The 13,629-nt window shown below is 40.7% G+C and overlaps 1 protein-coding gene across 2 annotated transcripts in view; it reads right to left on the reverse strand.

Annotated features, from left to right (window-relative positions):
- PGS1 (phosphatidylglycerophosphate synthase 1) overlaps positions 1-13,258 on the reverse strand; it is a 51,025-nt gene extending 37,767 nt beyond the window's left edge. The window contains exon 1 of one of the 2 annotated variants that reach the window (XM_061615863.1): positions 13,060-13,258. In XM_061615863.1, the coding sequence (XP_061471847.1) occupies positions 13,060-13,202 (143 nt within the window). In that variant the 5' untranslated portion in view covers positions 13,203-13,258. Of the gene's footprint in view, positions 1-12,889; positions 12,948-13,059 lie in introns of those variants that run through there. The other variant, XM_061615864.1, reaches the window with a different exon arrangement.
- Between the last annotated feature and the right edge of the window lie 371 nt (positions 13,259-13,629).

A 13,629-nucleotide genomic window follows, 5' to 3' on the forward strand; every position in this document is an offset into this window, starting at 1 on the left:
ATACTAAAACTTTGGTTTTAGCGTAGTTTATGTTCAAGTTTTCCTTTGAACAATAGGTCTGTAGAGATCTCAATAACTTTCTAAGTCCGATAGGGACTAAGGAAAGGAGGACCATGTCATCGGCGTAAAGAAGTGTCGAGACTTTCCTTTGGCCAATAGAGGGGGGAAAAAATTGAGGTCCTGATAAGAAAGGGATAATATTTAAAAACAGGTTAAAAAGCAGGGGGGCTAACAAGCAACCTTGCTTAACACCTCTCTCTACCTCGTGAGGTAGGTGAGGGCTCCAGAAAAGGGAATTCTTACCAGTGCAAATGTACTGACATATAGAATACGAATTAAATATAGAAGGCGGGGGTCAATGTTCAGTTTGTACAGCTTGTGCCACAGAGCGTTCCTGTCAATCGAATCGAACGCTGCGGCCAGGTCAACAAATGCTGCGTATAAATGTTGGGTGGGACTGGCGATGGACTGTTTTGCCAAAAAATGGAGAGTTAGGCAGTGATCGATCGGGGAGGAGCCTTTGCAGAAGCCTACCTGCTCTGGGTGAATGATCTGTTGTGTCAGAGCCCAGTCTTCTAATTTAATTAAAAGAAATTTGGCGTAGAGTTTAGAAACTACGTTCAGCAGGCTGATTGGCCGGAAGTTGGCAGGGTTAGAGGGATCACCCTTTTTATAAATAGGGATGATGATGTTACATCTCCAGCCCTCGGGGATTGCACCAGTGTCATTTATTTTAGTAAATAAGCGGGCCAAAAATGGGGCCCACCAGTCGGAGAATTGTTTAATGACCTCTGGTAAGAGAAAATCTTCACCTGGGGCTTTTCCATTTTTTAATGAGTCGATCAGTGATTTTATTTCTTGGATTGAAACTGGGGGCCATGGCGGCAAATTCTTGATTTCTGACATTGGGAGAATATTGTGTGGAGACGAGATTGAGGAATAGAGGTTTTGAAAGTCAGCTTGTCAAGTTGAAATCGAAATTATGTCGGGCTTAAGAATATTGCTCAGCCCTTGTCCCGACTTTACTAAAGTCCAGAACTGGCGTTCTTGGTTCTCATTTATCGACTTTATTAAAAGATTCCAACGAGATTCAGCAAAGTCTAGTTTTTTTTCCTTCAAAAAGGCTCTGTAAGAGGCCTTCTTTAATTTGAAGGCCATAAGAGATTGGGGGGACGGGAACTTGATTGACCACTGGAGAGATTTTTTTAGAATTTTTTTGGCCTCTCTACAGTCTTGATCGAACCATTGGCTCGGTTGGAATTTACTGGAAGGAGTGTTATTTTTATTGATCATATAAGGCCTGAGTAAAGATAGAACGGATTGAAATGCCAATAAAGGGTCTTGAATTTCGTTCAAAACCTCATACCGTATTAATTGAAATGTGTCACTCTCCTGTAGATGAGCGACTGATTTGCACCTCCTGTCTGACCAAAAGACTCTTTTTTCAGGGGCAGCTGGCTTTATAGATAGAGGGTATATCGGGCTACTCTTAGGAGCCTTAAGTCTGAGTGAGAGCGGGAAGTGGTCGCTCTCAGTCCTTATGTTGACTTTAAAGTCTATAATATCTTTTAGCATCAGCTAAGAAACCAGTATATAGTCAATCACACTAGAGCCACGTGGTGTCCAATAGGTGAAGGAGCCCGAGGATTGGTCATATATAGAGCCATTTAGTATTTCCAGAAGGTGTGCTGATACGAGTTCAATTAGTAAGGAGCCTTGCTTGTTCGACTTTAGGTCTTGTATTGAATTATGGGAGGGCAGGTTTTGAATGAGGGGGGCTTGATTAGAGGAGTTGATATTAAGCTGCCAGGAGTTGCCTATTCTGGCGTTGAAGTCCCCACATAAAATGATTCTGTCATATGGGTACTGAGTCTCTATATGAGAGAGGGCTTCATCCATCCTAACCCACAGATCAGTAAAGTCATGCAGAGGAGGTAGATAAATGTTAATGCAAATCACGGGGCCGCCGCTTATGCCCTTTATCCTAAGGGCCAGCATAAAGGTTGGAAGTATTAGTGGAAGCTGAGCAGTTGTCACTGCCAAGGAACTAGTGACAAAAGTTTGAGGCCCCCACTAGGGCGGCCTTGCTTAGTATTCTTGGTCGCCGAGATTGAAAAGGGTACGTAATCTGGTAGGATCATTTTGTCTGGGGAAGTAATCCAGGTTTCCTGCAGGCAGATGATCATAAATTTATTTAGATATTCTTTAAAATCAATGTCGAAGCATTTATTCTCCCAACCGCTGATGTTCCAGGACAAAATAGTTATGGGTCATATAGAGATGATTTCATCAAAGAAAATGGGCTGTACAACACAGCCATTTTTCCTTGATGGTCCTGGTGGGGGTTGTACTTGTGGGTCGAGATTGTTCATCGCGGGGATCGGGGGGGGAGACCCTCTTTCCTCTGGGTCCAGGAATCGCATTTTTGTCCAAAACCCAGGGGAGTCAATTTTTGCCCGTTTAGCTAGCTCATAGGAGGAGAAATTTTTGGGAGTAAGGCCTTCTGAAGGTAGGATAGGAGGGAATTCATGCAAAGTCCTCTACTCAATCTGTTGATGAGGGGGCTGAGAAGGAAGGAAAGCGGTCTCCAAATTAATCTTTGGTTCCCCAGGGGTGCTGGTATTAGGAGCTTGTCCAAAATCTAGAGTTTTAATTTGTGGCTCCTTAATGGTGGAGGGGATGAAGTTCGGTGATGGTAAACGAGGTGGACTACTTTTCTTGAGTGAGATAAGATAGGTTTTCAATTGTTCTAAGCGGTCTAATATCTCTTTCTGGTTGGAGACCGGTAGGGAGCTATAGGTTTCTATGAGCAGTAGCTCTTCTGGAGTAAATAAGTTCAGAGGGGCCTGCGGGGGAAGAGGTAGGTTTAATAGCGAAAGACCTTTAGAGATCTGTGCCATTGGGGGGGGAACAGAAATAAGGGGAACTAGGGGTTCGTGAGTTGAGGGGTTAAGCAGTGAGGAAATGTGGGATCTGGGATTAGAGAGACTACTAATTAAAGGTTTAGGAGCTATTCTATTTTCAAAATATCTATGGAGGGTTATTCCCTGGTCAGCTAATAATGGTCCGATAGACAGAAATTTGCAGGGTATGTTACGGGAAGAAAATTGAATTAATGCACGTGCCTTATAGCCGTTGTAGAATAAATATTTAACATTAGATATATCTGTTATAGATAAAGACAGTTTTGCTCTAAATAAATTGCAAAAATGTTGAATCCGTTCTGATTGAGAAAGTAATCCAGGCGGTTTCGGGTAGTTTTCAAATATTAGATGGGAAGGGTTCAAAACTAAGTTCCATTGATTAACCTTATTAATGGGGATCCTTTTGGGTTTTGAGAGTGCTTCAGCCCACGGGTCTTGCGGGAAATCAGTAAATGTGTTTGCCTGCTTCTGAAAGGAAAGTGATAAATCAAAAGCGTCCAGAGTTGGGGTGAAATGTTCAGTCAACGGGCAATTATGTTGTTCAGAAGAGATGGTATCTACATTAGGCGCTTTCTTAGAATTGTTCAATGGCACATTGATGCGGTGGAGTGGAGGCTTCGCTTTTTTTTTTCCTTGGGGGGGTACTCCTTTGTTTTCCCAATAGACCTTGTAGTTGCACTACCCTCCAAGAGGGCAAATAACTTATTAAAGTTCATTTTTCTCCCGGGTGAATGTTTGTAGTTCTTCACGTTGCCAGATTTCTTTTTCTTAGGTAGTGGCGGTAGACAGTGGCGTCGTTTTAATTTCCTGGGTTTTGCTCTGTGCTTATTGTTTCCCAATTTCCCTTGTTTGCTATGAAGAGAAACAGAGGGAGTGATTGGTAGATGAGCGTCTGGATGAACGTGTTCGTTATTGAAACGTAGGTTAACCAACGAGGTTAGCAGGCGGTTGGATTCAAGCATTAAGGAGTTGATAGAGTCTAAATCAAGGGCTATCATAAAAAGACAGCCTAGCAGAGTAGGACTAATTTCCTTAAGTGCTGCTGGAACCTCCGAGGTCTTACAAGGCGGTGGGACTTCGGCCTCCTCAGAGGGTGAGTCCACCTTCATCCCTTCGTGACAAGATGGCTTCGTCGTTCTGCGCAGGAGCTGGGATGATGTGTTTAAGGGTTGGTCGTTATGCAAGCATGGTGAAAGTTCAGCTGAGTTCTGTATAAAATGCTCAGGATCATCCATGCTAATATCCAATGGTGTTTTGCGAGAATGGGTGGTTTCATCCGATGAATCAGATCTCTTTCCAGATTTTGATTCCACTATGGCAATCTCTTCTGCGAGGGTTAAAGGCGTTGGAGCAACTATTTTGTAATCAACCGGATCTTTAAAGGAAAAATGTGAGATGGACCAATCATGATTCTGCAAAGGATCAGGAGAAGTGTTCTTTGGGACGGGTTTTGATTCCACTATGGTGATCTCTTCTGCGAGGGTTAAAACCATTGGAGCAGTTATATTGTAATCAACTGGATCTTTAGAAGAATAATGTGAGATGGACCAGTCATGGTTCTGCGAAGGATCAGGAGAAGTGTTCTTTAAGACGGATTTTGAGGAAGCTAGATACTGAGTAATGTGTTGCTGAGTCATTAGGTTTGTTGAAGGTTGCTGCAGATAGTAAGGATCTGGTAAGGTAAGGGAGGTCGTCAAAGCTAAGGGTTTGGGTTTTTTTGCCCTTTTACCCTTTTCCTGAGTATTTTGTTTATGTTGTTTATGTTTTTGTTTCAAAACCCGGGAGGAAAGGGATGTTCCTGATGTTTTCCATTGACTTCTCGTCACTACCATTCTGATTTAGTGCAATAAAAGGTTATCTCCTTTTTCCAGATGAGCCACAAATCACGTTCCTTTTGAAGGGAATTTTATAATTAAAGGCTGTGTCTTGGTATTTGGAGTGTTATCATGTTCCAATTACGTTCTTGTTTGTTTTGCATTAACTGCATTTATCTTAGGTTGAGGAGCTGCAGCCGATTATAGCTGACACTGATAAAGAGCTCTTCTTTTAAGCAGAAAAATACCCCCACAGCTTTTGGGCTCGGATTTCCCAGATATCTTCAACAGAGAGGAGATAGTAAATAAAATGTTCCGATTAAGGAACTTTAATACAAACTTTATGTGAGGCAGAGGATAGAGAGTTGAACGGAGCTTCTCATATCACCGCCATCTTGAATCGAAGCTCTGTGCGAGAGATACAGATTCTGTAGAGATGCTGTGCAGATTTCTAGGCCTCCTTGCTTCACAGGCCACACCACACTTAATCCATTCAACCACTTTTCCAGCAATTGATTATTTATGGAAACTGGCAACAAAAGTATGACTTGGGAGCCATCCAAAAGTTTGGGAGAGGGACCAAGAAAGGAAGTTTTCAAACAGAGAAATCATTGTTAATCGTTTATTTAGAATATATCCTTTAAAAAGAAATATTTGTTTTGAATACAGTAAGTTTTACTGTACAGAAATGAGATGGCTTGAAGAGTAAAAGTTAGAACATCTGCTGAGAAAACCAAGAAGTTATGTGAATACAACATACTTCCTGTAACACAAGTAGTAAGTAGTTTTTCCCAGATAATGCAAGACTCACCATCATCAAAAGCAATTCAGAAGCTTTCTTTCTTGCATATTAAAAAACAGGAACTTGTTTATTGTATGCAACATTTTGCACCATGTACACATTATATTTTATGTTGGTGTTTGCTCTGGCAGACATACACTGGCGTACCTGACCGTAGTCACTCCCTTGCTTTGCACCTTGCCAAGAATAACGCACCTCACGTGTAGAAATATACAGTCTTTTATCAGCAGAATAACATAAAGCAGTTCCGGCATCGAATACACAAGTTACACAGTCCGTCTTTCTCTTTACTTCCCCACACACCCAAAACACATCCTTTTCTTTTCCTGTCTTTATAGCCCATCACGGTTATTTAGTCATTAGGTGATTTAGGGTCTGCACCTGTATCGCCTGAGGGTTTTGATTTACTCTTCACTGTCAGTTAACCCTTTCATGGCTGGTTTTCCTTCTTTGTGAAATGTACATGCTAACATTTTATCCACTGAGCAACCTGATAAATTAAGCTGGTGTTCCAATTTTGCTCTTGAAATGGAAGATAAGACATAGCAACATATGCATTTGAGCCAGGATTTCCCAAATTCTAAAGTCAAACCTCTATGCCACAATACTAATTATTTATTTAATTATTATTTTATTTATATCCCGCCCTTCCTCCCAGCAGGAGCCCAGGGCAGCAATTAGAAAAGATTGGTTGAATCCTGAAGACACGAAAGCATTGCACCAATTTAAAAAAAACCTAGCACTATTAGAAATGCAAACATGATGAAACGCTGATGCATCTGATGGGCAACTAAACAAAATATAGCCTTCTCTTTTTGATACTTTGGCATCTAAATGTTACGCTGACAAGTATAGTTTTGCAGTCCTCTTCTCCAGATTTGCAGAAAAACCCTGGCATCTGAGCAGCACAGCATTATCAGAAAGAAGATATTTAGGTTTGTCTGGGATTTCAGCTGATTTTATAGCTTTAAACCAACATGCTAGATTCAGGGAAGCCAGATGTATGCCTCCCTATTCACATATGGAAGATCCACACAGCCTAGCTTTCTTACCATTAGTAAAATCAAGGGCAGACACTTAGGATCTGAACCATCAATATTTAATCAAAAGATGTAAATTACAAAAGTTAACATGAACATTCACAAGTTTCAAATATGTTTCCATAAAAGCATGCAGTTGCTGGATTACAAGAACGGCATACAATTTTTAAACATGCTGATCCATGATTACTTACAGAAGTTTCCAATCCTCACTTTATGACTATCACATGGATCTATTCATTTTCACATGATAATGCCACCTGGTTTGTGCTTTCCTACATATGACTTTGTTCCTGTGGCTGAGTTAACTACAGATAACTTCTTATCCTTCTAGGGTGCCCTTTACTGTTTCATGTAATCTGTGGTGGGCATCTCTGCCACATATGCCCATTGTTATTTGTTCCCTATGTAAGAAAGTGGCTTACTTATTCTCTCTGCTGTTATGGGATTTTGAGTGCAGCTTTAGGCTAGGTAATATGCAGCTTCAGTAATTCTGCACAAATGGCCAGTGGAAGAAAAGTAAGTTAGATTGACAAGCTTTCCCCCTCACTTCTGCAGCCAGTCTCCAGACACTTCACTATGGGAGAGGGAACTAATGATATGGAGAAGTTAACTTCAAACATGTACCCCAATAGTTTCTCAATTTTACCCCCTGTTCTTTACAGACTTGGCACACAATTCTGGGCTCCTTTAGGTGGAAGGGTGGGATATAAATTTAATAAAACAAATAAATCCTCAGAAGTTAAGCAATATGATGCACATCCAACCATTGCTATTTTCTTCCTCTAACCATTGAGCTTTAAAAACAATTAAAGAGTCTTGTGGCACTTTAAAAATGAACAAATGTATTAAGGCAGCTTTCCCAACTAATGGGCCACCAGATGTTGTTGGACCACAATTCCCATCTTTCCTGACCATTGGCAATGCTGGCTGAGGCTGATGGGAGTTGTGGTCCAACAACATCTGGTGGCCCACTAGTTGGGAAAGGCTGTATTAAGGCATATGCTTTTACCGACCCAAGCACACTTCGTCAGATGCATGAAGTGAAGTGAAAATTTAAATTGCAAAATGGGAGTTGAATGGCAATGAGATGCAAAAGTACTGTGATAATTAGAGCTTAAATATATGCTAAATAGACACACATTTAATCTTTTACAGTTGCAGATTTGTAATAACTGCTGAGATGACTATATTAATACCTGCGTGACTGTGTTAACACCTGCAGGCAGGGAAACATTTGCAAGAAACAATCATAGATAGCACAGATACCCTGGCATTGGTAAGCTAATTAGCACATGTATTGTGATAAAAAAAACTTTATCTCACTTTAATCCACAAACCATTGAATGTCACTGAACTTTCTGATGAATTGCAATTCAACTGTTTCAAACTGTATTCTTCTTTTGAAGTTCCTCTGTTCCAGAATAGTCACTTTAAAGTCAGTTACAAAGTGTCCTGGAAAGCTAAAATATTCTCCCACTGATTTATGGATATTGCCATTTCTGATGTCCAATTTCTCCCAGGACATTCTGTAACAGATTTAAGGTGGCCATTCTAAAACAATGGAACTGAAAGCAGTGTTCAAAAGATAGATGTTAGTCCACCTACTGGCCATACTTAAAGAGAGGGATAAGAAAAATATAGAGAGTTTAAAACTTAAGTTCTTATGGGGGGGGGGGAGAAGAGCAAACCAAGTATCTTACAAGGGACTCTAAAACTGTTGTTGGAAAGAAAACAACATTACAGTATTTCTAGAAGAATTCCTGGAAATAGGAAGCAGACATGAAAGACATACATGCCTCCATTACACCATGCTGTGGTTCAAGTAATCTTTAGTGATTACTCTGTGGAGAAAGTGTTCCAACTCCGTATCTCAGAGAGAATTTCTTATTCCCTTTCCAAGGCTCATTCAATAGGCTCATAACCAAATAAGATTTCCTAGCCTGCTGCTTCCTCCAATAACCAGTATAAAATAGCATATCACTGCCACTGAAGAAAACTATTCTCACAGATATATAGTAATCATTAACCTTATCAATTTGATAACCCCGCATGTTGAGGAACTAAATAAACCCTCTTCAGAGATTATGGAAACAATCCATAAATTACAATATTTGGGGGGAGGGTGGGAAAAAGTATGCTAGTTGCACTGTCCTCCATACCTGTTTTTATTGCCTTCCAATTCCATAATCCTTGAAGAGGGCTAGAGTCTTGATGATCCTTAGGATCTATTATAAGTATATTATGTGACATTTTATTTGAAAATGAACATTGTAAGAGAAATCCAGGGTTGAATTTAACCAGATCAGTGAAACTGGTTCCAGTTAGTTACAGGAAGATGATAATTTTGACAGATAACAGAGAGCAGTTGATACCAGAGATGCAGAATAGAGGTGATGTTTCATCATAAACAACACTGTCTTGGTTGCTCCTAATGTTCTTAAACAGAAATGGGGAAGTTTCTGGTAAATTGTTAAGGAAATGAGTGAAGAGTGGGTTGACTGAAAGGAAACACAAAAAATAACTTTTGGAATTTACATTCCTAAGTAAATTCTTGAGAGAAGTTAGAATGTCAACGCACAAAATGTATTTTATTATTTCACATTGATCATACCTGCAGATGGTAATTAAAGTGAAATTCGAGAGTATTGCCATCTTTATTATTATTTATACACTAAATGCTTTTGAACAGAAACATACCCAACAGAAAAACTTCTCTGGCACATTACAAACAACCAAGTGAGCAAACCAGCTATGCTTCTTCAGTCATCTGAATCCTTCAACTTCTGCATTTTTAAAGTAGAAAGCATGTGGCCTGACATCTACAGGACTAACAGCAAGTGCAAGGAAACCTTTCCAAATAGATTAAAAAAAAATATTTGGACTGCAAGAAGAGATTCACGAAAACAAAAGCAGCATTCTGGTTTTATTCTCCCCGCAGCATAAAGCACCCTGAGACATAAATATAAGGCCCTAATATGTCAATAATGAGCAGCATCAACATTTAATTCAGTGATCATGAAAACACAAATAAACAAGGCTACTTGCAAGAATAAGGCTTTATTTTGTAGCACAACTATGAAACTAATGCATGCCAGTGAGCATCAACCACACCTGTTCTATAGGTCCAGTCTCTCAAGCAAATACTGTAGCTCTGTCTTAACTCTCTCTCTGCAGCCACTGCCCCGCCAGTCTTCTTTAACTGAAGGTCCTGTGTAGAAGCCAGAAGATGGTATATTGGCTAGTCACTTCCTGTATTACTAGACTTCTTTGCCCATTAGCAGGGGACAACTCCAAATTCCATGCGTTATTCAGTGACAGTCCTACTTAGGCTGTAAGCACACTAGTCTCCTACATCTAGAGGAGCAATGGGTTGATCGGCTAATCAGTTGCAAAATCTGTCTGAAACTTTTTTTAAAAAACGCACTTGTGCTGTTCCCACCAGGTTTTACAGTAAAAAGAGGCGGAGTTTGACTAGAGTATGTCCCTGTTTTCAGAAAAGAGGGGTGGAGATGCTCTGTTGTGAGCAGAACAGTGAGTGTTTCTCTAACTTTAGTTAGTGATGTTACCAAAATGTGTATTTTGAGACTCATAAATATGAGTCTCGGGCGCTCACAATGCTTGCCTCAAATACGACTATTCTGACCTTTAAAGCCTCCTCCAGGTCAAAGTACCATACAAACCCCGAGATGAATTCTTGTTCTTCCCCCTTCCCGTCCAACTAGTCCCTCTCCTCCCCCCCACTGCTGACACTCCAAGGACAAGGAGAAAGGGTTCTCTCCCTCCTCCTTCATCAGGCAAAATCACCATCGGAAAAGCTTGTTTTCCTAAATGCTACTACAGGTCGATAGTTCTTGGAAATTATATTTCTGGGGTTCTAAAAGAGAGAGGAAACACCTCTCTTCTTCTTTCCAGGTTGCCACTACTATCAGGCTATCGAAGTCATTTCTCTCTTCCTGCTGCCCCCCTGGAAATGCCTCACCCTACACAAGCCTCCTTTCCCTATTCAAACACTGATCTGTGAATCCTTCTCTCCCACCTCACTTACTGGTTAATTCATTTCCAAGCCAAGTCAACTATGGTGGGGTTTGCCATGCTCTAGTCTTGGTACAACAGCAAGTTTGAATGATGAATATAATATTCATAATATAATATAATATTCATAATATAATAATATAATATTCATATAATATTAAAGGTTTTAAATAATTAAATATAACTTTAAAATGTACTTTTCTGGTTTAGTTTTTATTCTTTGATTTCTTCTGAAGATACAGTCTACCCTGTGATCATATGGAAGCAATATGGAAGGTTCTAAAAACAATCTTCATCCTATCTAGTAAAAGAATTTCACATATCAGAGCTGTGAAATGCCTCTGCCTAAGACCCTGAAAAGATGCTGCTTGTGAAAACAGACAGTACCGGGCTATATGCACTAGTAGTCTCTGGCTCGCTACACGGCAGCTCTTCCTAAACATCAGAGTATTTCACTAGAGGTATAACAGGACCATTCATAACCATAGAGCTTTTCAGAAATGGAAAGCACAATATTCATGACAATATATGCAGAAAGATGTCATCTAGGCCCTGGATTAGGAAGGGTCTAAAAAAGTTTCAACAGGCATAAGAATTATCATGCAGGAAAAGGAATTTTGCTGGCATTAACGTTCTGGGCTTTTAGGAGTCCTGGATAACTCATTTCCAAGAAGCCTCAAATTCAAAGTAAAGAGGTTTGAGAACTTCTACAAGAAAAACCTTAGCTTCCATATCTCACATATTTTCCACAGAATCTTAAGGATGTTCATACCCAATACATGAAAAGTAAGATTGTCTAGTGAGGTAAGTGGAATTTCTTAAAAAGCAGGTTGCATGAATTCCATTGTTCTTGCCTCTGTACCATATGCATGGTTTCAACCATGTGTCCATGACAGTTAATTTGATGAACACAGTGCCTTAAGCAAAGCAGTAAAATAAGAGCAAGTAGCATGTTGCTCACATGGTGGTATTCATGATGAAAACATGTTCAGCATTCTTCAAGGACACTTGCTGGATTTTCAAAACATTCATGCATCCATGAGGCAGACTATGTTCCTCACACATGTAAATCATAATTCAAGGATGTGCACTGCAGGCACCTCCAAACAACTTGCTTCTTAAGCATTCATTCCAATTTGTTTGCAGGGAGATTAGACAGCACTGGCTATTTAATGAGCATTCATTCTGATTTGTTTGCATGGAGGTTAGATGATGTTGCATTAAAGCAAGTGTTATGCCACACTTTCCACTGCATTTCCCCATCACTTTTCTTATCACAAAAAGGCTGACCTTTTAGGGGAAGCAGATTTGTTGTGCAATGCCCCCCCAATTGCAAAATTGTGCAACCTGAAGGATGGTTTTTAGCTTAATTTGATTGTTGTTGATATATATATGCACTGTTTTATTTTGTTGTATGTCGCCTAGAGTGTCCCTAACCCGGACAGGTAGGCGACTGAAAAATAAAATTTATTATTATTATTATTAACCTGAATTTGCCAGTTTGTGATTGAATCCAACCAAAGGTAGCAACAGTCTGGATGCATCCTGAATCTCAGCCAAACAAAACAAGGTTTAGGGTAAGTGCTGGAACTGTGGCCTTATCACCACCGCCTGAATTCCCAAGCTGTCATGTTAGCTCCTGCTTTACAGGGGGTGGGCAAAAACAGAATGACAACACCATGCTGTATGTACACCAGTGTACATGAAAAACTGTTGTGCGTACACCAGAGTTTCATGGAGCAAACACAAAAGTGTACAATCACATACCTGTGTCTAGAAACCCTAGTCTAATTAGGGTTCCCAGGAAGGTATTAAGAGCCACACATATGCTTATTACACTTTACACATTTGCTGTGGGAAACAATAGCATGACACTGATATACCCTCAAAGTCAGCAATGCTTGTGCTGCATGTACCTCAGAGACCAGAAAAGTCCCTGCTTGGCATTAACACTCAAGTTTCTATTTTGTGGGTGGCAGGGGAAACATAAGCTGACGACCTTCAGTGCAAACTTTTTTAAACAGTAGCGGAATCTGGCTTTCAATCTGCTCCTAGGGTTTTTAACCTGCTGTGATTTTACCTTCTACTACTCTAAGTTACTTTGATTGTTTTGTTAATCTCTAGCCACCGTAAAAATATTTCTACATATACATTTTAAATAAATACCAACGTCTCTCTTTATTCTTTACCTATAGGAATGCATATAAATAGTACAACTGCTCTTCCTTCCAGTCCACCCCATGCCCACTTCAGATAATACTGTAGATACCTCACCGATTATTCCCTCCGCCCGTCTTCCTCCTTACACCAGCTAAACACAAGGCCGACATAATCTCAGTACTTCCAACTAGGAAAGCCCCCAATCCAAGGTAATCATCAATTTCTAAATATGACTCCCCCTCGACAGCAATACAGATAAAGAAACGGCCAGTCATCATCCTCACCTGCCTGCGCGGCGTTCGCGGCCCCGAGTCAGGCGGTCCGAGAGCCGGCCGAGCAGAGCGGCCAAGGCAGGTTTCCCTCGGGGCAAATAATCTAGCAGCCGCCGCCATAGCACGGGAGCTTCAGCTACCACAGCCACCGCCATGGAAACACAACTACTTCCGCTTCCGGGTAAGAGCGCCGCGGACGCTCCTCTACTTCCGCTTCCTCTTAGTGCCGAAGCCAGTGTCGGCGCTGTTACTGCAGTTGCGATTTTGTCGAAGCAACCCATGGGAGAGGAAGGGTCAGTGTATCTGACGACCGAGACGGTAGCTTTTTAGGAAAGCGCAACGGAAAGTAGCATGGCGAGAAAGCGTATCTTGGAGCGGTCCATCCTAGACCGTCGAAAGATCCAAAGACCATGGGCATATTCAATTTTGAAGGCCACTGACCCAGGCGTTCTAGGCTTATTCGCCATGCGACAAAATAGTGTGGGGTTAAAATAATTATAATAATTCTGTGTTTTTTTCCTAAGGTTGCTATTTTGTGTCCACTAACCTGTGAGTAAGCCCCATTGATCATATGGGGAGAAA

Source organism: Rhineura floridana, chromosome 3, assembly GCF_030035675.1.
Source record: "Rhineura floridana isolate rRhiFlo1 chromosome 3, rRhiFlo1.hap2, whole genome shotgun sequence".
Lineage (NCBI taxonomy): Eukaryota > Metazoa > Chordata > Lepidosauria > Squamata > Rhineuridae > Rhineura > Rhineura floridana.